The sequence below is a fragment of the Thalia democratica genome, chromosome 3, assembly GCF_965202585.1.
Source record: "Thalia democratica chromosome 3, ktThaDemo2.hap1.1, whole genome shotgun sequence".
NCBI lineage: Eukaryota > Metazoa > Chordata > Thaliacea > Salpida > Salpidae > Thalia > Thalia democratica.
This window is the reverse complement of record NC_139167.1, coordinates 38556605-38582294: the sequence shown is the minus strand read 5'-3', so window position 1 is coordinate 38582294 and position 25690 is coordinate 38556605. Positions and strand designations below refer to the sequence as shown.

At 25.0% G+C, this 25690-nt stretch overlaps 2 protein-coding genes across 2 annotated transcripts; one reads left to right on the top strand and one right to left on the bottom strand.

Moving 5' to 3' along the window:
- The first annotated feature begins 1189 nt into the window (after window positions 1-1189).
- Window positions 1190-11044, top strand: LOC145831739 (iron-sulfur cluster co-chaperone protein HscB-like). The gene is made up of 5 exons (XM_082939062.1): window positions 1190-1386; window positions 6561-6714; window positions 6941-7082; window positions 7670-7743; window positions 9900-11044. The coding sequence occupies exons 1-5, from the start codon at window positions 1190-1192 to the stop codon at window positions 10089-10091; spliced, it is 759 nt and encodes a 252-aa protein (XP_082795188.1). The 3' UTR covers window positions 10092-11044.
- An 8185-nt stretch (window positions 11045-19229) lies between these two features.
- On the bottom strand, window positions 19230-23439 carry LOC145832267 (cation channel sperm-associated protein 4-like). Its single transcript, XM_082939586.1, has 8 exons — window positions 23290-23439; window positions 22861-22993; window positions 22390-22607; window positions 21830-21982; window positions 20379-20531; window positions 19977-20147; window positions 19658-19814; window positions 19230-19429 (listed from the first exon to the last, which is right to left on the bottom strand). Exons 1-8 carry the CDS (start codon window positions 23437-23439, stop codon window positions 19230-19232), a joined length of 1335 nt encoding a protein of 444 aa, XP_082795712.1.
- Window positions 23440-25690: the final 2251 nt, after the last annotated feature.

The window sequence follows — 25690 nt, the reverse complement described above, 5'->3', positions numbered from 1 at the left end:
TTTACTTTGCCTTTACTTACTATTTTAATATTATATTAAGAAAATATATTTCTGACTCTTAAACTAAGACTAAGCTAGTATTTAGTCTTTCAACAACAAGTTTTTTTTAAATGTTTAAAAGATAAGTAAACTTGTGAAACTATATATGAACAAAAGAATTTTTTTAAAGTTAGTTGTTATAGATAATTCAAAACAAAAAGTTTATAGAAATAATTTAGTTGGAATATAACAAATTTTCAAAATTCTAAAACTTTTTAATTTACAATTAAAAATAAAACCTAGAAATAAAAGTTTGTTGAGCATAAAGAAAAAATACACTCAAAATATTTGGTCTTAGGACCTGGTGCACAAAGAACCTTTTGTTTATTGATATGCACACCACAGATACCTTTTAATGTCTTGTCCAGGAATGGAATATACAAAAGTAATAAAATAAAACTTGCCTAAAATTCATTGTATGTTTATAAATGACTCAATAAAAAAGTTTAGTAGTACCACTTCAATCAACAGAACACAAACTTTTGGTAGACTTAAATTTGTTTTTCTCAAAAAAAATGTTGTTTGACAAATGAAGTAGTATGGCCAAACCTTGATGCTAACTTGAAATTGTCACTAGGCATCTGAAAGTCCCGGCTTAGGCTTAATACCTTTTGTTGCACATCATTTGGCAATTGGGTGTGAAACTAAAATCTTTTAAAATTCAGATAGAGCTTTAATCCATAAGAAATTTGCTACTATTTTTGTATCAAAAAGTACACATATCTACGTGATTATTGGCACTAAAATAAAACAAAATCAGAAAAAAAATTGCCACAAAAATATTTACTGAATCACTGTTTGTAAAACTTAAAGACAAAGTTTTATTGTGGGTAAAGTTTTTAACTAATTAAGTAACAATTATTGTTTAACTAACTATTCAAAAAAAATTGAAAAATTTCTAAATAAAGTATAAATAAACTTTCAATTTTTAACTTATGAGATTGTTCTACAAACTTAAGTAATGTGGTGAGCGCAAAATGATTACAATAAATAATATACCTTGGAATGTTGTTGATAAATGTAGCAAAGTTATTTTTTCAATAATGAAACATGGTAAATAACAAGACATAGTGTTACAACAACTGTATTTAAAAAAAGTTACACAAGTAAAAATCATATACTACAAAGAAAGTATTTATTTACAGAGATCATGTTTTTAAATGTTTCAAGAAGAAGTTTAATTTTTAAGACACACAATTTGTGTAAATCTAGTTTTAAAAATTATCATTCTAAACAAACAAAACCCACTCATTTGCTGCTAAATCCACAAAGTTTCGGTGCTGCTTCAACAAAAACGTTCTTTCAATTTACTTCACCAAAAAGACTACTATCTTGTTGGAACTGTGGGTGAGTTAGTAGAGTATTTTGTTATACTTTTTATAAAGTTTTTTACATTACCTTAACAAAATATTTTTAACTTTGAATGTTCGAAAATTTATCTTTTTCTACTTACTGATAAAAATCTGCTGAAAGCTTAGTTTCAATAATTTTGTTAATTTATTCTTCTTAACTATTGCTTTTATAAAATTTCCAAAAACATTTTTTTAGATAATATTTAAATACTAAATCAAAACTTAAAGCTTTGAAATGTTTGCATTTTAGATACTAAAAAGTTTTAATTAATTATTAATAATACGTAAAAAATATATTTCACTTTCAAAAATGATTATTTTAAACAGTTAGTGGTTACTTTGAGTTTCGTACAACATACTTTATCTAGGATCATTCTTACTAACTTATTTTTAAGTATATTAATACATACATAGAAGGGGAGGGTAAATATATTTTTTAAGAAAATTACATTATTAATTGGTAGAGTTTTAATTAACAGCTTATTATTATTCAAACTTAACTTTGAGATATAGCAGGTTTAAGTCAGAGAGTACAACAGATTAATTGCGGGAGGAGAAAACTAAAGCTGTGAACATACATTTATTACCTTTGAAGTTATTTGAGATAAACATTTTATGTTTTTAGAAAATGTTCTTTGCAATATTTAAAAAAATCTATAGTAATTGATTTTTAAATTATGATAAATGAAAAATTTATGATCAAAAAACATAAATTATTTTGTTTATCAAAAAAAGTCTATGTAAAGTTTAAAAATTTTTTTAAATCTGTATGAAAGATTTTACTAAACATTTCAAGGAAGAAGTATTAGTCTCAAAAAATTTAGAAGGTAAACTTTCAGTGAAATAGTCTATTTTTGCCTTTTAAATTTGCTTCTTCCATAAATTAACTACTGAAGTCTCTATATTTAATCATTTATATCTCAAAAAATTACTTTGAAAAAAAAAATGGTAAAAAGTTGCTTGTGGCTTAGTTATTTATGTAAAATATAAATAAAGTGTTTAACTTTCCCCCTGGCTCTCAGTGAAGATATAGCATACTTTATAAACAGTTATCCTTCTAATTATTTTCCCTTTTTCCTTTGTTTTTGCAGATCCGAGTAAAAAAGAAACTTTTACACAAATACAGTTATATTGTTTTCTTCTTTTATATTAAGTTATCTATCATTAAAAAATTTGAAAACATTTTTTTTATAACATTTTCAACCAGGGTTTTCCAAACTTTTTTTTATAAAGCCCCTTTTGAAGAAGTTAAAAAGCTATGGCCCCCTCTGACAAGATCTCCCATAAAACTACCCTTAAACTACCATAAGACCATGAGACCTTTTTTTGCTCTTTGTTATAAATTATAGATAATCTAAAGCAAATTTCAAATTATTTTGTTATGACCCTTCCTTTTACAGCTTATGGCCCCCTAAATTTCTGATTTTTTCTTATAATGTCCAGTATAACTTTCTAAACTACCCTTAAATACGCCTAAGACTTTTTTTTGCTTTTCATCATCAACTCCAGAATATCCAGTGTAAGTTTCAATTCCTCCTGGCCCCACTTAGGCCCCTTTACTACTCACTATGCTACTTCCTTTGCAGCTTATGGTACCCTAATTTTTTGAAATGGCCTACTCTTCGAAATCCTGGTTTTAATAGTAATAATTATGAATACCATATTCTGTTGCTTGAGTTTGCTGTTACTGAGTTTGCACTGCCAGTTAAATTTACACTTTTTAGTCAACATATTACTGTTATAAAGTTTTTTTTTTGATTTTTCTGAAAATAAGTGACAAAAATACCATTTTCTATGTACAATTATAAGTAAAATCAATAATATTTAACGTATATAGGCAGAACATATGTATCATTTTGTATACAAATGATGAACACACAAAGTATACTTTTCATACATATTAAATATGAAAACACTTTGCAACAAAGGAAAGAAGAATACAAAACACTTTGCAACTGTCAAACAAAAAATAAATGTCCTCTCAATAGCAAATGCTTAGTTGAAAATGTCATATATAAAGCAACAATCAGGTCAATAAACGAAACAAAAAACTACTTGGACTCAACAATGGGATTTTCAAAAAAAAGGATTATATCGAAATACATCTGGAAACTTTAAAATAACAACATTTGTTATAAAATAGACTGGGAAATAATTCACCATATTGGCAAAGACAAAAACCCACAAAGTATTTGCAGTACTTGCATACTAGAAAGAGTCGCGACTGCCAAAGCTGACAGAAGGGATAACTTAAATAAATGGTACAAACTCTTTTATTCCTGCCCGCAATTCAAAAACTACACTTCAAAACTTAAGTCTCAAGTTTTTTGTAATATAGGTTTTATGCATGCTCTTAAAAAGTTTTTATGTAGCTACTATTTTCTTAAAACTAAAAGTTTTCATAAAACCAATTCAAGCAAAATTTCAAATTTTCATAGTAATTGCAAGCATATAATTCTTTAAACTTTCAATAGTTATGTAACAATTAAAATTAGCTACATAAAAATGTATTTCAACTTACAGCTCTTTTACTACTATTAACTACATTTTTATTTGAGCAATGTTTATTTGAAAACTCACTAGAAATAAAAGCCTACATATAGGTTCTTCTAATTTATTTTCTTATTATATTGTTTTCGAAACTTAACTAAAATTTAAACTTTACCATAAATTCAACCTTAAGATTAAGATTTAATTTGTTTTGTTTTTAAGTAAAAAATTGTTTTTATTTAATTGTTTAAATACTATTTTCCATGATTGTTACATACCTTTTTAGATTTTTTATTTAAGCACTGACAAGATCTTTGACCAAAATTTAGTTTGCATAATAAAAATTTGAAAGAATAAACATATTATTTCTCCTCTAGTAGTTGAGATCTCTTTATTTTTTTTTCTAAAAATCTAAACATATAACATATTAATTACATTTCGATTGAGTATGAAAGTATAAACTTTGGTAACTCCAGTATAAAGTATAAATACATCCTTATGTAATACCCCATGAATAAAAAATTAACATTTAGGACTATCAGTCTTTTTTGATTTTGACAAGCTTTTCTGCATGTTTTTTAAGATTGTTATTTAAATGTTACAAGAAAAAAACTAAAGCAAATATTTAAATACTAAATGAAGAAATCAAATTGACACCTAAGAAAAATGCTCGCTAGGATGCAGAGATATTAATTTAATACATATTTTTTTCTGAGTTTGCACTTTTGGGCTGTGTTCAAAATACAAATTAAAGCCAGAGGCTGCTGTAGTATATCATTATTTAAATACAGCATAAAGTTTCTATGGTGACTTAGTGACTATTTTTATCTATATGTGCTATATTTGTAATAATATTTTTAACTAATCGTGCTATATGAACTTTTTGATTTTGTTCAAAATTATAAGTTTATTAACTTTTCTTTGCTTATTTTAATAATACATAGATTTTCATCAATATCTTGTAAGTTGCAGTTTCAAATAAAAGTGTAGTTGTAACCTATTGTTTATAGATTTTTTTTTTTCAAGTAACAATTTTTATAGGCAGCTCATACTAATTAATGCAATGAAAACTTTTAACTCAATTTTTTATCTTCTTAGTCATTGTGAGATAAGTTAATAATAAAGTTAATACGTTTAGTACATTAGTAAATATATTTAAAAACAATAGTTTTGTTGTTAATTTACATTAAAATATATAGTTTTGCGGCGTAGAATAATAAAAAAAGTATACTTTTTTAAGTGTTTAAATAAAAAAACTTTGATATGTTACTTTTGTTCGAAGTATTGATTTTCAATGTCTGTTAATAACATTTATTAAGAATGACTGTTTACAATTTTGTCTAGTATATATTTTTAAATTAAGATGGAAAACTCACTTATTTTTTTAAGGTATAAAGAGAAGCATGTACAACACAAAAACTAGTAATAACTTCATGCTTTTATAACAATAAGTAAAAGTAGCTATAACTATAAATCTTATTTAGTTCGACCTATTTTTTTAGCGAAAAATTAAAACTATAATTATGAAAAGGTCTGAAGCAGAGTTTGTATTTAATGCATAAAACTCCAAGTTTACTAAACTGCTAATTATTAGGGCTGATTAAAGCTGGTTTGGATATGTTATTGAATTTTATATTTGAATTTTTTTTGATATCAACTTGTTCTGAACAAAAGAATTGGAAAATCTTTGTAGATTCTATAAAATCTATTCTTATGCAAATGTTTATGTACTATTTATTATTTTCTAAAAGTATTTCGTTAAATTAAAATACAAACAAGATGTTTTCATCATTTCATATCTTACAGTTGAAATAAGTTTCAATGTTTTAAGTTAAAATATTTTTTCACTGGCCTTAAAAGTAGAAAAAACAGTTTATTAAGAAAACATAAATCAAATAATACATGTTTTATATAAAATTTTAAAGTTTAACATTACTTTGTCATCAATTTATTCAGTTTAAAAAAGGTACACTAGAATGGCTTGAATATTTAAAAATGATAAAAATAAGAATTTAAAAGATGCTGACCATTACTTTGTTTTCTTTTATTTTAACCTGAAATTATATTTTTTTTTAGTTGCAATTCAATTATCTTTTATGTTACAAAAATAAGAACCATTATTTAAGGTTTTTTTTTGTTGAAGCTTAAAAATTCAATATACTATTAAAGTCTATGTTTTCATTTTAACTCCCAAAAGTATTTTGAAATAATAGTTTTAAATTATATTTCTCTTCTTACTTGGTATGCACCAGTTCAAAATTTATATGGTTCTGGTGTGTTGGGCTAAAGTTTTGAAAATATTTTCAGAGTATGTCTACTTATTTATGTCTCAAGTGTTAAGCATTATGGTGGAATAATGTACAGAATATTTTTCCTTTTGTTATTTTGATAATTTGTTTAAAATTCAGGAAGCAAACATTAACATTTTTTTTTTGACGTTTTGACAAAACAATTTTTTTGTTTATATATTAACTATTTATAAAATAAAATAGTTTTGTCAAGTATTGAAAAAAAAGGGATTTGAAAAATAATTATTATTCTTCTTTTATTAACTATAGTATTTTTTTAAGAATCCTTTATTTATAGTGATAAATAGATGATTTTAATTAAGTAAACATTTTTAAATATAATTTGTTTTTTGCAATTTATTTATACTAATTTAAGTCATACTTTATGCAGTCATTCATTTTCTGATCAACCACAGTTTTTCTGTCCTCAGTGTTCTGTAGTTCAAGAAGTTGATTCTAAGTTTAACTATTTTCATATTTTAAATATAGATGAGAAATTTGATGTCAAAGCTAAGCTACTTCAAAAAACATTTACTAATTTACAGGTTGTTTCAAAATGCTTAACCAATTTATTGTAGCTAAATACTTAGATCAACTACAGTATTTTATGTATTTTATTGACAGCCTAATATTTGAAACTTACTTTTTTTTCGAGTGGTTTAAAAATAGAACAAAGGCTACTCTGTTTGATGAATTAAATGCAAAACTAAGTAAATTAGATAGAAATTTTAAAGGTATTTTAATTTTCTTAATTTTTTTATCTCATTTCAGCGGCAATTACACCCTGACAAATTTATGCTGAAAAGTACAAAAGAACAGGAAATTTCAAGTGAAGTATCATCACTTATAAACAAGGCTTATTTTACTTTACTGAAGCCACTTTCAAGAGCAATATATATGCTTAAACTTAGAGGTACATTTATTATTATTACTACATTTTGAAATAAACAGCATTTTTTGCAACAAAATTCAATACATTCACACCTTTAAAACTTATAATTTTTTTCAAGATAGAAATATTTAAAAGATTAAAACTAAGATAACAAAAGTTTATTAGATAAGATTTAAGTATATAACAATGATACTTAAAAAAAAGAGTTTGCAGTATTTTTAACTTACTTAGTGCTTAAATGTATAAAATTATAGCTCAAATTTGAATAAAATCAATCAGCATAAAACAAAAAAGTGTCACTAAACAAAGCAAATTAACAATAAATTCAAAAACTCGTTATTTTAAATTGTTCTGACTTTGCATATTTTTGGTTTTAGCTCACCATAATAAAATAAATACAGAAACTGCAAAAATGCACAGTGTGTAATAATGTGTATGTTTTCCCAAAAAAAGAATTACAAGTATAGCCCAAAACTCTGTTTGTATTTTAGATATTAGTACTGACGTTTAATCATTTTTGATAGTAAGAAAAGATACTTGTATAACAATTATATTTTACAAAAAAAAACTTAAATATAAATGATAAGATTTAGTTATTGAAATTTAAGGAATTGAATTTGGAGAAGAAATAAGAGCAGATGATCCAATGCTTCTAATGGAGTTAATGGAACTAAATGAAAGGGTAAGTTAGTTATGAGAGATTCAATAGTGATCCATATTATTTTATAATTGTTTACCATAATTTCAGAGCTACATAATGATAACACAGTGGGCTGAAAAGGGGGGTTTAGCTTATTTTGAATATAAAATCTAATTAAGTATTAAACAAAGTAAGATATAACTTCGTTTCAAAATTGGTTTTGTTACTTTTATGTTTCAAGTATTTCAGAAGTTTTGTAAGTTTAAATCAAATCTGTTTTTGCCTTTTACAGTATAAAACCTACTCAAAATTCTATAGAGTCTTAGTCAAAAGTTTGCTTACATATAGTTACAGAAAAATACCTGGAACACTTAACTATGATTTATTTACCCTTTTTTCTTAAAAATTGTATAATGTATATCAAAAAACAAGATATAACTAAAAATTTTTAGGTTTTAGTTTTAATTTTAGAGATTTATAATAGAAGAAAAAAAAAAGTATCAAAATATTGTAAAAAAATCAAAAGAAAAAGTTATACTCCGGTTGCCATAAATATTTGTAAATTTGTATAAAGATTCCTTGTCATATTTGCTAAAAAAAATAACAGATATATCTGAGATAGGTGTTTTGAGAAGTTCAACTGTTACAAATATTCTGTATTGCCTTAAAAACACCAACGAATTTTCGGAAAGAATAGCATTTTTTTTATTATGAGAAATAATATACTTTTTACACATTCAAAAGATATTGAATTTTTTCTTAACACTAAACCGAAAAATACCCTAAAAAAAGTGTTTTTCGAAAAACTTTTAAGGTACCGTAACTGTAGACCTTAAACTTGAAATTAATTTTAGGATTTTTCGATTTATTTTAAAACTTTAAAACAACAAAATTTGCTCTGTTTAAGCTTACGAAACTTTTATACTCTCGAATTAGAATAGAACCAAAAGAAACCCAGCTCTAATTTATTTAAAAAACTCTTGGTTTAATTTTTTAGTGCTTAAAATGGCCAATGACTGCTTGCCAGCCCACTGTGGATAAGTTAATTTGAATGAAAAAAGTAAAACGATACTTAAGTATTTTTAAGTTAAGAATTTAAAGTTTTATATAATATGCTTTTATATACTTAGTTTTCAGTTTACATAAAAAAATAAAGACTAAAAACATTTTTTTTATAAGTTATAAAAACATACTTACAAATAAGTTATTTAATTCAAATAATTTTAGTTGTTGATCCTTTATCTATAAGAACTTGTTTGCAGTTTTAAAAGTACTTTTTTATAATCACAGTGTGTTATGTTAAAACTTTTTTTTTGCATATAGAGTTAATAAAGGTAATTAAAAATTTAAAGACATAGTACTTTTTGAACAATCTTTCTAAAAACTTATGTGATCTAAACAATAGTTTCATGAATTTAGATTAGACTTTTCTTAAATGAATTTGTTGTCATATAAATAAAGATGTATTAAGATTAAGCTTAAAATTTCGTTCCTTAAAAATAATTATAAATACAAAACAAAAACTCTAAAATTAGTTCAATTTTAATTTAACATTTTCACTTGTTAAAAGAGCAAGTGTTTTTTCAAAAAAAAAATATTCTATTCATTGTACTAGAATTTTATTTCTATGGAGTTTAAACTTATGTTATAAAAAACTAACTTACTGTTTTTTTTATGTATCACAAAACACAAAAGTTAATATAGCTAATTAAAATAATTTAATATATAAACAGAGATAGAATTATTTAGTTCATAATGTATAAATTCACAGTTTTCTTTTACTTGAAAAACCGTGCTAAAAAACTGATATTTGAATATAATTCTTTTTTAACTTTACTACTTTTGTCTGAATAAAGTTATACACGTGGTGATTGTTATCATTTAAAATTTTTCAGTTTAAAATATTTTGGTTCGTTACAAGAGAAAAAAAAAACTAATCTAGAAAAATTAGCTAATAAATTCATCTTTTTTGTTATCATAAAGAGAAGGGTATAAAGTTTAAGCTTTTTATCAAAAGTTAACTTCTTACACTAATATTTATTTTCTATTCACGACATTTTGAAATAAACTAAGTTTTGAATTTTACTTGTATATGTTGTAACAAAAAAAAAAGCAATTTAAAAAAGTCATTGCTTTTATATTTCTAATAAGTAATATAGATTACTTATTTTATAAGTTTATATAGATTATTTTGAAAGGTTGACGATAGCAGTGTTTCAGACAAAAAAGTTTTGATGAAAGAATTAGAAGAAAAAATACAGGAAATCACATTGGAAATATCTAGTTTGTTTGAAGACAATGAAATAGAAAAAGTGAAAGAAACAGTCATTAGATTAAAATATTATACAAATATTAGCGAAAGGGTTCGAGAACTAATACCTCCTGAATGAATTTACTTTTAAAAACTGAGAAAACATTATATTAAAATTAAATTTCAATTTATTAGAAATAACTATGTTAGATTTTTTTTTTGGATTTAAGAGACTCGATATAATTTTACTTTTTATAAGTTATGATTTTTTATACACAGGGTTTGCCACAAATCCTGGAATTTGACAATTTAGGCCTAAAAAATCTGGAATAAATATTAAAAATAAACCTTGATCAAAAATAACTAAAAAAACTGGAATTTTCGGTAAAAAGTTTTTACATGTTAAGTAGTAAAATTTAGATTTAACACGAAAAATTTATCACAAAGATAAAAAAAAAATTGTATTTATCAAAAAAAATCTTTATTAGAAAATACATTTAAAGTAGGTTTTTATTATCTTTTAATGTTGTTATACTACTTATCACAGTTTTTAATTAAAAATAGACCCAAAAACGTGTAGTTTCAAAAACCTTGAAGAAATTTCTCATAAACCAGTGGCAACCCTGCATACATGAATGTTTGCTAGTAGATTAATTTAAATTAACTTTCGATGCTTATGTTTGAATTTAAATATAAGTTTTTTATTTATCTCAATCTACTGTATTTTAAAACAACCAGTGTTTATTATTACATGTTAGTTCATAAAAGAGTATTTATTTCTGATTATCATTGTAAATAAGTTTTCTAACAAAATTAAAAATTCATTTTTAGAGTTTTTGTTAGTTGTGCACTTTTATTTTTATAATACATGGTAGTGAAAACTATTCAAAAGTAATATACACAAAATTATAAGTGAATTCTAAACTGAGATAACACTGAAAATAGTCCTATATGGATTACTAAAATAAAATTGCAACCTTTTTTGAATGTATCGATTATAAATTTTTTATTGCAACAAGATGTATATTGTTTTGATTAAAATGTAAAGAATAGTTTCTTCTAAATTAAATAAAAATTAAAAAGTTTATTTTTTGAAAGCAAAATTATTTTTTATATCAAGACTTAATATGCTGCTATCCTTAGCAAATCTGATTTACAAAACCTATTTGTTTGTGCGTATAATATAATACTTGTTTTGATATTAAAAAAGAAAAAGGTTAAATAGTTTTAAAGTAATTATATTAAAAAAAAACACTGTTTTAGTTTTATATAATGTATACACGTTTTACTCTCTAATTTGATTTAGTATTTTTTTAACTAAAGTGTAAATTTGTTTAAACTTTTTAAAATAATACACTACTGTATAATAAGATTCATTTATATCACTTTTATACGTTGTATTTACATAAATGTTATTACACTATGCTTTGATTACGGATCAATTTAAATAGGTTTATATCAGGGGCGTAGCGTGGGGAGGGACGCTGGCGCATGCGTGCCACCCAAAAAAAATAAGTAAAAAAAATGCAATATCTTTATCCTTTATTGCTTTTTTTTTTTGCTTAATTTGCCTTTTTTCAACTATGTTTTTCTAATTTTCGAAAAGTAAAACGAAATTTCGAATACCAATTAGTGACAAGTTAGGGAAATTACCCAGTATACTGATTCGGTGCGTAATTGCGAATGCGCACCGATGTTGATGAAAAACTCCATAAGGAAACATTTTATAACTTCATTAACTTCATAAGAATTTAGACTCAAACAGTACGCAACTAGTTAGTGCACCGCAGTAGTATAACCTTATGACAGAATTTTTTTAGATAGACAAATGCTAACATTTTGTTAAACCAAAAAATAGCAATAAACCTGTTTTATAGTGAAAATGATTCAAGAATTAACAAACTGTAGTAAAAATAGCAATAAACAACTGCTAATAAAATAAAAATAAATTGATAATAAAAATGAAAAATACTAACAACATAACTTAAAAGAAAAATAACAAAAAACAGAAAAAAAAACGTAAAAAGTATGTTTCAAAGCATTATAAGAAATGTGAAGAAATAGATTATAGGAATGATTAGTATTTCAAATGCACTTGCAAGCCTTAGATGAATAAAGTGTTCGGTTTAGAACGTTTCATTAAAAAAATACTACCAATGCTACTATATAGTTTATACTATCAAATTTTATGAAACTATAACTTTCAATTCTATACTAATTTTATACTTTATAATTGACTTTCGAACATTAAAGAATTAACATGGCTGACTTTCTTTATATGGTCTAGTTTTTTACTTTTTTTTTCTATCTTTCGATTGTTATTTCACAAATGTCAATTTTTTACGAAAACCTAACCATTTTATTTTAAAAATATAACCTTAATTACTTTACTTAAAACTCAAGAATTTTAACCAAATTCAAGTCTTAGCTACTAACTTGAATATTTTTCGGCTTATTTTAAAATTTTAGATCAGAACATTAAGTTTGAACTTCAAAATAAATTTTTATACCTTGAAAAGAAAAATTAATCCATTTGTCCTGATCAAGTTTTTTTACTATCTTAATTATTAATTTTAAGATATACAGATAACATGTAGTTAAGTTAAAAGTATAGGTTAAAAAATAACTTCTATATTTATAAGTAATCAATGTTACTTAGTGTATATTATAATCATTAAAGATGTTTTTACATTAAAAACAAAACATTTTTATTTATTTAAAATATATTAAGCTCTATTTACATGTATCAACCACAATGATTTTCACAAAAATGTTAGAAGTAATTATATATTGAATATTAAATTAACAATTTTTAAAATTTACGTTAAAATTATGATTTATTAAAATTGTTTGTTTTAATTGGTTAGTGACTTAAAACATGTAAGTTTTATATCTAAATAATGTAATATTGCTTCCATTTTAAGACACTTAAAAAAAAGCTCTTTGTAAAACGCTGTCTTAAATTATATTTGAAATTTAGTGTATAAAATATATTTTGGCTTAAGTAGTTCAACTAAACAATAAGTAACAAAAGTTTATTTAAGAACTAAAAGGTGAATAAAAAACTAAGCAACGAAGTAAAGTACAAAATAACTCAAACATAATAAAAACAAAGGTAATTTAATGTAGAAAAAAGTCTTGTTAACGTTAACTAAAAGTGATTTCATACAATTTTTTCTTACTTTTTCCCCGTTTGACATAAATCGTTGAGCCTAAGTTCTTTTGAATATATGAAATTATGTTTTTTGATTGTTTAGACAGTTCCGAAAGATTTTCCGCCAGCTCATTTGAATCAACTCTTTTTACAGCAAACTGTAAACTTTCAAATCCATTTAGAAGCGTATTTTTCAAACTGCCAACATTTTCATTCCAATCTATGATGATGTCGTAGAGATCTTTAGGTTTTAGGGTAGATTTGAGAGTTCCAACCATGATGTACATTTTTTTTAGTACTTTCAAAAAATCTTCGCAGTAGTTGTATATGGAGTCAAGAGTTCCGTTGGCTGTTGAAAGGTTATATTCTATGTCTTCAGTAATATTTGTAACGGCAGTGTTTACATTGATATCATTAACTATATATTCTAAAACTTCTCGATATGTGTTTAAAAAGTCTAAAATCGGTTTAGAATCTTTCAGATTAGTTGCCCAATGAGTTATAACATCAAAATACTTCAACATATCAGCAGTAGATTCGGTTATTTCATTATTGTAGTTACTTTGATTGTATTTGTCCAAATCAGCTTTATCTTTAACATTCTTTAAGTATTCGTTTAACTCATTTAGAAAGTTATGAAATTTATTTTGTATTTCATAGTTTTGATTTAATACTTCGGATAAATTACTTAATTCCGAAAAACATTTTACTTTTTCAAAAACCTTTGGACTAATTTGATTGTCTACATTTATTTTAGTTTCGTCAAAGGTTTTTGATACTTTTTTAGAAATCTTCGAATCACTTTTCGAAAGACAATCATTTTTAATATCTGAGGCTTGCTGAATAATTTCGCATTTTAAGTTAATTTTTGTTCCCAAACCGTTTTTGGTTTCAATTTTCTTTTCTGCATCATGTAGACTATTTTCATGCTTTAGTTTGTTACACTGTTTTAATAAATTAGCAATATTTTGATTCTGTTCTCCAACAAAACTTTCTGTTTTGTTCAATTTATTATAAACAGGGTCGGATTCTGGATTTGCTCTACCAATTTTGTTTTTTTCTTTATAGCTTTCCGTAACATTGTAATTTTTCGTCTTCTTTTTCCTAAAACCTACTTCTTCACCATTTTTAGTCTTATAATCTATAACATCAGAACTTTTCGTGGAAAATTTTTCAGAAGTAGATCTAAGTAAACTGGATACAAAATGACTAATACCATAACAAGCTGCTGAACCTACAAAAACTAATGCAAGTTTGCTAATACTGACATCCAACTTTAATGATAATTTAATCATTTTAAAAGCATACAAATACCTGTCTTGAATTAATGATACTTTGAAACCTACAATAGCAACTTTTATATAAGATTTAACTGAGTTTGTAGAAATGTAAAAACTAACATATACTCAAAAAGTACTCGTATTATTATAAAAAATAGTACACTTTGGTGCTTATTAACAACAAACAGTGTTTAACTAACGTAATTTCTTAGAAAAATTTTATTACAATGTCAATAAAAACTTAATTAAAATTACCACCAATTCTAATTTAAAGAAAGTGTATTTACTTCTTTAGTTTAATTCTTTATAAAATTAAACAATTAATAGTATGTTTAAATTAAACCTAAAACAAATTAACTATCATTTTAGTTAAATTACAAAGGGAAAACACGACTAAAAGTAGTTTAAATCTATTACTCTGTTTGATTATAATTTGATGCAAGGTACTTTGTGAACAGTCAATATTAATAACATTTAATTAATTCAAATATGTACTGAATATAAAAAAAAGTCAGTAAAGTTTCTGAACTTAGTTTTGAGTTTAGTAATAAGTGCTTTTGAAACTACAATTTTGTTTAGCAACTTTTATAACATTATATCTGTAATCATAAGCTGAATATTTTTTTGTTTTTTTCTTATAGTCTAATGGTAATTCAAAGTTAAATACTTTTAAACATGTTTATAACTAAAACAGGACTTAACTATTAATTTACTTAAAATAAAAGAAATAACCCGAATAAAAATATTAAAATTTATCAGCTTATTTGATTAGGTTGTGGTGCAACTTACTTTGTAAACAGTCGATATTACTTATATTTAAATCAATTCAAATATGTGCCTAAAGTAAACAAAAGTAAGACACTTTTTTTGCATAAAGTTAATAACCTAATATAAAAAAAAAGATTTACCAATTTTTTTAACAAACTTGTTAATAAAAACATAAACCAATATTACCAGTTGTCTTTCATTCTATCAATTATCATACTTTTAATAATTTTTAAACTGTAATATCTGACAATGTAGTAGAATGTTTTGTTAGTCTCATATGTACTCGTCTTAAAATTACCTAGAAGAGACATTGAACTGTATCTCTAGTGTACGACTTGATAACCAAAAATATTGTTCGTACATAAAGTACTTGACCCAAACTTTTAGAGTACTTTTCAGTAGTTCAATAAACAATATGTGTTTTTATTTTATGTTGATACGTTTTTATTTGCTTATAAATTTAAAACTGTTTAAATTACTGTATTTTTGTAGTTCTAATTTAGCTAAAAAAAAAGAGTGTGCTTAATATGATTAGTATTATTTATAAAGTTACCTAACAGTCAATTACGTACTTAAAAAAACAAAACATTGACAAAGTACGTGGTATGAGTAGTGGTATTGTGGTCGTTTTAGTAATTTTGTTGTAGCGTGTTCTCGTAAGGCCTTAATGCTTTTAATATTCAGTTCCGGTGTATAGAGAAAATAATTTGATATATTTTTGTGTGTAAAATGTTTGTGCTTTAAAACTAATAATGTGCATTAAAGGACAACAAAAATGTGAGTTATTATTATAGTAAGAAGTTTATATTTTATAAAATTAAACAAAAAGAAAGACTAAAGAGTTACTTGGGTGTTATAATTTTTATTTTCCTTTTGATTGTATGAATAATAGCTTATAGTTTAGTATTATGTAAGTTTTTAAACCTTTTATGATAATAACTAATAACTTAAAAAATTAACTAGATTAAAAACAGTGATATTTAAGCAGCTGTTTTTTGTTTTCTTTGTATAAGGTTGTTAAACAATTTTTTAACCTGTTCCTAAAAATATACTTGTTTTCAATAAAACTAAAAACAGAATTGTTACTAAAAAAATTAATTGTAATGATTATAGTAGTGTAATATATCAAATTACGAAAAATAAACAAAAACAGTAAAATGAAAAATCAGATTGATTAAATCGTTTTTAAAATTTGCAATTTTTTTGTTCTAGCCTAATAGCATTTTAAGTCTAATATGTGAGCTTCGATTATCTTGACTATATAGTTCGTTATAAAGCTAGCTAAAATATTTTTACGGCACAAAGTTAGGTACTACTAAACTAACCTTGATCCGTCCAGAAGAAACTATTTAATTAAGTTAGTGTTTGCTTATTAGAATAAATATACGTTTTGTTTAGCGTACATCAAGGTTGTAATTTGCATTAATAAAAAACTACAAATGTAAAAATGAATAGATTCACTAACAGTTTTTATTAGTTCTGTTAACTATTTTTTTATTTGTTACAAAACTTTAAAAAAATTATTTACACAATTGAATTTCAAACTTTTATTGTTGACTTCTTAGGGTTTAATATAAACTTTTGGTAACGAAATTTATTTTAAAACCTAGTTTTAATCATCACATATAAATGTTAAGGTTGCATAAATATTGACATTAAAGCAGATTGTTTTACAGTCAAACGATAAAGAGAAAACTTTCTAATACTTGTGTAATTATCTTTTATTTGAGTTTTTGAACAAGAAGAAAAAAAACATATAGTGCTTTATAGTTAATTATAGTTTACAAAAGTCAGGGGTTAAAATATTAATTACACCCACTGATTTTTTTTTTCAGTATAATTAATTTGTATAACTGCTGTTTGAAAGAAATCTTTCTTCAATATTATGCGACGTCGCATAGTGTTTTAGTGATATCTAAAGTCTTATCTTTACTAATTAATCGTGATAAGTGAACATAAACAATTAAAGCAATCAATAAAATTACATTAAATAGTTAACTCTTTGTTTTTGAAAAATACATTAATTTACTTTATTTAAACTACTTTATGTATACTATACTCTAACTTTTTATTTTTAAGTTTTTGTTTATATATAATATTACCCTTTCCTTTTGAAAAACATATATTTTGATCAGAATTCAGTGACACTCCTATTGTAAAAGTAGATTTCAATAACCAAATACTTATTTAAATGAAACTTTTGTTTTTCAACTTAAGATCAAACTTATTAAAGTTTCGGTCCTTTAGCAAACATTAAAGCAACCAATAAAATATTTAAATTTTTTTTCAGTTATTTAATACATAACTACATAAAATGATAATAAACTAACTTATAGAAATTAAGAGTCTGAGGGAATATTTCAAAGAAAAGTTAAGTGAAAAAAATGGTATATTAATTTGCTACAGAAATTGATGAATTTTTAAACTAAACTGGTTGATAGAACTTCTTTTTTGATTTGTTCACTTTTTAAGGAACAAGAAACTGCTTTTACTAACAGTTTTAAATTCAATGAGATTTATCGTATTTTTTTTTGTATAGTGAAGTTAACACTCTGTTCACTGTTTATTTATTAGTTATCTCTTTTTGTTATTATATAATCCTAGCTCGTTGTAACCTAGTTCTAGATGACGTGCTAATCTTCTTAATGGGTGTAGCTCATATTTTTCTCTCAAAACGAACAATAGTATGTATTGGTTACAGTCTTAAAAGGCTTATAGTTCAGGTGCGTCTTTTGTCTGGTTATCTGTTTCCTGTGCGTTCCATACCTGTTCGACTTCAAAAACATTTTACTAGTTGTTCAATTGTGTATGTTAAAATTTTGATATCAAGTAAAGTCTAGTTAATATAGTTAGCACTTTTTATGGGTACTATTTTATGAGAGCCGATCATTTCTAACCCGCTATCATTTCTAAACGGGTCACTTCTAACCTGATCTTTTTTTTTGATCGTTATTTTTAGTCGTAATTTTTAAGGCGCAGTTATTTAAAAAAACTTTTAGTAAAATTTTTAAAATAAAAATTGCAATAAAGTATGATTTTAATAAGCGTTAGTTTGTTATGAAAGTATACCTAAGATCACACTTTAAAATATTTGTATAAAAAAGTCGATCTTATTTGTTTAGAATAAGTTTTTAACGAGCTAAAAAATACGTTGCTACCAGAAATCTAGTAACACACTATGATACTTTTAAAGTATGAAATAAAGCGTATTAAGTACTAGTACGCACGTATAAAACTTATGAGTTTAAAAACCTTGTTGACCACAAAAACATACTTGTTATATAAACCTTAAAATTACTCCGAATAAATTAAGAAACTAATTTTTATTCGTTTTATTTTTAACACCAAGTTATGGAGACGGGGAACGTGAGCGGCAAATATTTTTATATAATAATATGATGAGTAAATTTTTTGTTTGTCATTAAGTAATGAAAATTTTTTAAGTTATATTAAGGAAAATCTGTTTAGATAGTTTTTTTAACAACAATTATATACATACATCCCGCATTTGCTAAAACTTTTTATTCAGAATTTGTTTTACATCTTTATGACAGATTATGTGTCTATAATACATCTAAATTCTTTTGAAGCAAATTTATGTTTCTTTTTGTAAAATTAATAGCAAAAACGTTTCAAATGAAGTAAAAGAAGTTAACAACATTTTAAACTTTCTTTAACGTTTTTAAAAGTTGTTAGTTGACAAATATAAAAACAAAGATCCACTACCTTATTAAATTCAGTTAGAAGCAAACATTGATTTAACTTGTTTTCTTGATATATTAGAATTTATGTCTTTAACATTTTATATTTTAGCTGTAACGTTAGCTTTAAAATTACACCAATAATAACTCAAACTGTTTAAGCAAAATACACAACAACAAAACTCTATGATCTTATTTAGTCTAAGAACGAGATTTTAAATACACAGGTTGTAACTGAGTCTTATTGTTTAAAAACAAAGTGTTATAATCAACAAAGAAGTTAAACACCCTAAAACAACGAATATTTGTTCAAGTAATGCCAGCATAAACACCTTACTCTGCAGCGCAACTTTTATTTTTCACTTCTATATCCATCACATTTTACTCTGGTCTCTAGCACTGTTAATCGTCTTTACCTTCTTGACAATGGCGTTAATATTTTTTACAATGGCCTTCCTTTTAGACATGTTACTTCTGAGAGCCGATATCAACATGGAATAGTTTTCCAACATGGCTATGTTACATTTGCTCAAGTCTGTGTTCAATTGAGATTGCTGCATGAATCCCTTTTTAGCTGTAAATTTATTTAATGAGTGTGTAAAATTAATTTGAGTATAAAAAATTAGTATATTTGAATGCAAACAAAAGTTTGTAGGTAAACGTATAACAGGTTACAATTAAATACTTTTGTAATAAAAATGCTTAAACTTTAGGTATAGAAGTATTTTATAACGTTGGTAAGACTTTTGCATAAACACAGTTTAACTAAAGTTGATAGTAACAAATGAAACTATTTTATCACCATCTTTGTGTTCTACTTGCTGAGCTTTTAGTTCCTTCCTGATCAGCTGTCTCACTTTGTCCAGGTGGACAACCGGACCTCTACCCTGTCTCTGCGTCATCCTGCTCTTGTTCTCCACAAAATCCTTGTACTTACTGTTTAGCACATCTTCTTCTTCCTAAAAACAAACCGACAATCTTAAAACTAAGTAATATCAAAAAATACCTTTTTTTAAACACTTATTTTTATAAAAACTTGTTTTTGTGTTTCGGTTCACACTCTTTTCGAACTATAAAAATGTTTTATTGTTTTAAAGAAAAAAGTAAAGCATAAAAGCCACCTTCTTCTGGTTGACAACTTCTTCGAGGTTCGTGGTGAGGACGGCCACGACAAGTTTCGTGAAAATGAAAGCGAGGAAAAGAATCACGAAGATGAAGAAGAACAGAGAAGTCCAGTATATGAACAAGTCGTCGGATGCCTCAAACACTGAAAATATGTCTATCCACCCGTCCTGAAGTGATAGTCAATTTTCAAACACCCTAAAATGCTTGTTTGCAGTGTCAAACAATCATAAAGGTATATCAGCTTTTGTAAAACATATATAAATCCGCTGTATTTTATTTAAGTTTATTAGTTTAAAAGTTACACATTTAGATTTGAAGTACTCCATGGAGTTTAATTTTATCATGGTTTATAAGTAGTAGTTTCGTTTTTGTTCAAGTAAAAATTCAAAGTTACCCACACTAGTAAGGCAAGTAAATATTGAGTACATGCTGTATTGGGGCTTGCCGAAATATTCCGGCGCAAATTTACCAAACAGGTCAGTTCCAATGATGCTGAGGACCGACGTTAGTATCAAGAGAAGAAAAACGATATTTCCAACATCCCTTGTCGACTGTTCAGTTGTTTAAATGTGTTAAAGCTTAACAAGTAGTTGCTATTTAACTTTTGTTTCATTAAAGTATTAGCAAATAACAACAAACGTCAGCTTGAAACAATCGTTTTTAAACTATTATTTACATGGAGTTGGCTATAAATTAAAATTAAACTTTATTTGATTAGCAATTTTTAAAATTTTATTGTAGTTAAAAACTGTAGTATAACTATCCAAATTTTCATGCTGTAAAAAGTTTGCTAACATCAATTATACCACAGATGTTTTTGTGTCAAAACTTTATTCCGACTAACGGCGTTTCACTGCTCTCAAATGAATTTAAGAACAGATCTACGGAGTCTATAGAATATTAACAAACATAAGAAAAAAAGCATGGATGGTTAAGGCCATAGGGGGGGTCCACTTTGTTTTTTACAACTTGATCTTATTTTGTAGAATTTAATCTGAGCTATCAGAGACTTTTAACCGCTTAAAAAAACCCAAAGTAACTTTTGAGATATAAGCGATCAAAGAAAGGGCGTTCAATAGGTTCCTTATGGAAGGCGAAAACTAAAAATGCGAAAAAAGACTATTTCACTAAAAATCTATCTCCTCCTTCATTTTTTGAGTAATCTTTCTCAAATTTTTACAGAATGTGTATCATTAAACTTTAAAGAGATCTATTGTAGGATTTTTTTTAATTTTGAGTAAAATAAAAATTATTGTCAAAAAACTACCCTTTTTTTTAGTTTTTTGTGGATAATTTTTTTATTTTTCAAAATTTCAAAAATTCCAACATTCAGATTCTTCAAAATATTAAAAGGAACATTTCCTGAAAATTTGAAGTCTCTAGGTCAAAAAATGAAGGAGGAGATAGGTTTTTAGTGAATTTTAAAATTTCCGAGAAAATTGACCCCGAAAAATTTGTGGTCCATACGTTTGTATCGGAAACTTTTTACAAAAAATAAAATATCTCAAAAGTTAAATTATATTTTTGAATTCTATAAAAACAGGCTTGTAGTTTGTATTTAAAGCTTTCATATAAAAGCCAAAGTTATTTTTTGTAAAAAAAAAGTCGGACCCCCCTATGGCCTTAATCTAATGTTTTCTAATGTGTGTTAGTATTTTATAGACTCCGTAGATGTGTTCTTAAATTTATTTGAGAGCAGTGAAACGTCGTTAGTTGGAATAAAGTTTTGACACAAAAGCATCTGTGGTTTAGCTTAGCTTATCAGGATCTCCAGAATTTAATGCCTTTTAACGTTACATCTTATAATATCCATTATGTATATAAACTGTTACAATACATATTAACTAACACTCAGTACTGTATCGATTTTTGTGGAAACAGAAACCAGCTGCGGTGAACTTCCTTTTCTCTTTTCAGACTTGTATCCAATCAGCCTGAAAGCTCCGACTGTTTTGACAACTCGGATCAACCTGATGTTACTGACAAACTCAATTGAAGAAATCTGAAAAGCAGCAACTGAAGTTTAAAAGGCAAAGAAAAGAAGAGTTCTGTAAATCAATTAGTTTTGCTCTGGTGTCTTTTTTACTGCTACAAATAGAACTTTTTCTCAAAAGTAACATAAAAACAGTTGATTTAATTATATTTATTCATATATTGTTTCCTATTTCTGATCTACATATTAAAAAAAAATCTTTTGTAAACTGAAGCTTCTTTTTATGAGTTTTTGACTTAGCTAGTGAAAGAATTAACAAACATAGGTTTAATATCTTATTATTCAAGTGTTCATGAGTTTTTAACTTAAAAAACATAAGCATAATAAAAATCTAGTGTACGATTTATCCACATACCCATATAAAAGCAAAATACAAAGACTAATAGCATATTTTAAAATATTTTTTAACTACTCACTGTAGATACAGCTATAATTAAAAAGTCGGCAATGTTCCAAAAATCGGTCCAAAATATTCTGAAACCCGCATACCACTTCATAAGGATTTCTGTTGTGAATATGGCGTTGAAAACGTCGTCTAGCACTAAAAATACTTGTCGAATCGACGGTGGCAAGTCTATTGCTGTCTGGACGGCTATCTGAATAGCATTCAGGCAGATTAAAATGAGCCTCGTAGCTGGAATTTAAAAGAAATTTGCAGCAAGCAGTCTAGCTATAATTTGAACTCAAAAATTTAGTTTTATCACTTTAAAGTGACTTTAATAAGAAGTGAACCTTAAGCGAAAAATAAAACAAACGTTTGGTTTTAAAAACTAGAGTTAGTGTTAATGGATGACTTATAAAAATTATGTTTTATGGTGAAATTGTCAGTTGACGTTTTGCTTATGATACATTTTAACACTTTACTTGAATTATATATACATAAATACCTCTAAACTTATGAGTTGTGACAACTTGGTTCATCAAAGATCTCATTTTTTCTTCAACATCTTCATTGTCTTTCGATTGATCAACTATGTGCTTAATGTCGACGTAAATATCATTGGATAACCTTCTTGCTATCTATTATAAACTTTTTAGATTAAATTAGTAAATTATACTAATAATGTCTACAAAAAAACGTTTGGTTTATTAATAAAACAATTGTTTGACTTTATAATGTCAGTTTGCTGTTTTTATCAATATTTAGTTTTGATATTAAGGTTAGAATTGTTTAGTCAAAGAGGCAACTTCGCTTATTATAACAATAAATGTGACTTCACCTTTAAATCAAAGAAGATGTTTTAGTTTTTCTATTTTAATTACCATGCTTAGTTTAGATTTGATAAGTATTGTAAAACATAAGCAGATATACTCACATCATTTTCAAAGTTTTTCTTGTCATTATCGTCTTCTTCGAAACAAAACTTGTGACTATCATCAGATTTTGAAGAATTGCTTTCTTGATCATCTTTTGATTCTTTAGTTTTACTGAACACTGACAATCGTGAAAATGTAAAACGAGACATTTAATTCTTTATTTAAATTCATTCTTAATTTTTATTCAAATCAAAGCTTTTTATATCTTGTAGCTTTTTTTTATTATGACATCATTATAAGTAGTACACTATAGGTATAGTTAGTTCTTTACTCAAATGTATTAAAATGAATTATTTGTACTATTGTCTTTCAAATGAAATTATACTTAAGAAGACAGTAACAACTTCCAATTAATCTTTAAAGTTTTGTTTGAGTCTTTTGTTAAAATAAGTTAACTAAGTAGCTGTCTCTAGAATGTTAAGGTATAAAAGTTTAAATTAACATTAAAGTTAATTAAATGTTTAAATAATTTAACTTTTTATCTGAGAGATAGGGCGTTCAACTCTTAAGTATCATCAATGATTTTTCACGGAAGTTTAAAGTTTTTGTAAACTGTTGATCGTTTTTAAGATATGAAGCAGTTGCATTAAAAAATGGTTTTAAATATTTTTTTTTTTATTTAACAAAAAAATCTACAAATTTATTAGTATTCGTTATATTGCCTAAAGTACTTTCAAATTCTTCTTCAGTAGGCAATTAGAACTGATTAATTCAAAATTTTCTTGCATATAAAAGTTTAAAAAAAAACTTTTTTATCTAAAACGATTTTGATAAAGACAAAAAATCAGGAAGAACAACACACAACCAAGGGAAGATTTGAGATACTTAAAACTAAAATATTCTTACATTTAAAAATGGGTAACAAAATAAGTATTTCTGTTAGAATGTTACGTATTTTATAACCGTTTCGCTTTCAGTGTCTGTTTAACTTAATATTTACTCATTGTACATTTATAATTTAAAAAGTAACTTTCATTATAAATGTCAATTTTATATTAAAATCCGCTTACATTTAAAACATCAAATATCATAAAACAAGTTAAAGGGCGGAAGATTATTAGTTGCTAACAGTAAAATTTTATCTAATATGTCTAAAAAAACTAATTAACTTATAAAAAAGTCATAAATCTTCATCTATAAAATGTTTGTAATGTAAACAAAAGAATGTATAACAATCGTTTATTGCTATCATATAAACTAAATATAGTAAGTTATTTTATTATCGGAACTAAGAAGAAAATAAAAATTTTAATTTTGGAGTTTAAAAAGTCGGAAACTTTAAATTTCGTAATTTAAATTGAAGAAATTTAAACCGGTAAATTTAAATTACCAAAAGATTAATTTACGTGCACCCAAAAATTTAACGTAGTCTTTTGAAACTAAACGTTTTAAAATGAGTTGTTTCTAGAAAACTATTTAAAAATCCATTTAAAGAGAAAAAAATTAAAAGGTTAAGACATTCTCTAATGTTTGAAAAATTAAAAAAGGCTAATGCTTTAAAAGATTTTAAAACTTCAAAATTCTTGAGGGTGTTCTTTTATAATATAATTTTACAAACGGCTAAATTAAAAATAATTATAAAGTTATCTGCTAAGAAAGTTTCTAAAGTTTTTATACTAACTTTTCAACTAATTATAGTTTCAAAAATTTTTAATTTTTTAAAAACTTGAAATTTTTTTAAAAATTTGTACTTGTTTTAATTTTTTAATAAAAGTCCCTACTTTTAATATTTTTAGATATTTAAATTTATAAAGTTTCATAGTTTATTAAGAAGTAAAGGTTTGAAACAAGAAAAAACTTAAAGGAAAGAAGCTTAACATGCTCAAATAATATAAAAACAACTTAAACAACAAAATGTAACATCTGAAGACTTAAACCATATAAAATAACAACTCTCAAGATAGTTTGATGTTAAAATTATCAAAAACTAAATTTATCAAAATATGGGAATGGGTCAGTTTTGCACAAAGACACTTTTAACGAAGGGTAATTTTTGTACGAAGGGTAAATTTTGCACGACAGTAAATACAAAGAAAAAAAATATTAAAACAAAAAAATAACCCTTCGTTCAAAAGTGTCTTTGTGCAAAGGTTAGAAGTAACAGTGATAGTAAAAAAGAAATAGTAAAATACAAAAACATACTAACCAAGGGTTAGGGGTAACAGTGAAAGAAAAAAAAAGTTTCAACCCATGAAAAAGTGTCCCTTCGTACATTTTAGACACCTACCCCAAAAAAACATTGTTCATCTAATCTAAACAAATGAGTAAAAAACAAAGTAAAATGCCCAAGTAAAAAAATTATCATAAAATGAATTATCTTATCATGAGTTACTTTCTAATCATACAAAAAGGTTATAATTTTATAACTAGTTAGTTAAAGACTATATAAATTGTAAACCT

Excerpts from the sequence above, each read along its gene's own strand:
- LOC145832267 (XM_082939586.1), bottom strand. The coding sequence starts at position 23,439 with ATGTCTCGTTTTACATTTTCACGATTGTCAGTGTTCAGTAAAACTAAA. Across the intron at positions 19,815-19,976 it reads AAGTTGTCAACCAGAAGAAG|GAAGAAGAAGATGTGCTAAA; the intron begins GTGGCTTTTATG and ends GTTTGTTTTTAG. Across the intron at positions 19,430-19,657 it reads GCAAGTAGAACACAAAGATG|CTAAAAAGGGATTCATGCAG; the intron begins GTGATAAAATAG and ends ATAAATTTACAG.
- LOC145831739 (XM_082939062.1), top strand. The coding sequence starts at position 1,190 with ATGTTTTTAAATGTTTCAAGAAGAAGTTTAATTTTTAAGACACACAAT. Across the intron at positions 6,715-6,940 it reads AAACATTTACTAATTTACAG|CGGCAATTACACCCTGACAA; the intron begins GTTGTTTCAAAA and ends ATCTCATTTCAG. Across the intron at positions 7,083-7,669 it reads ATATATGCTTAAACTTAGAG|GAATTGAATTTGGAGAAGAA; the intron begins GTACATTTATTA and ends TTGAAATTTAAG.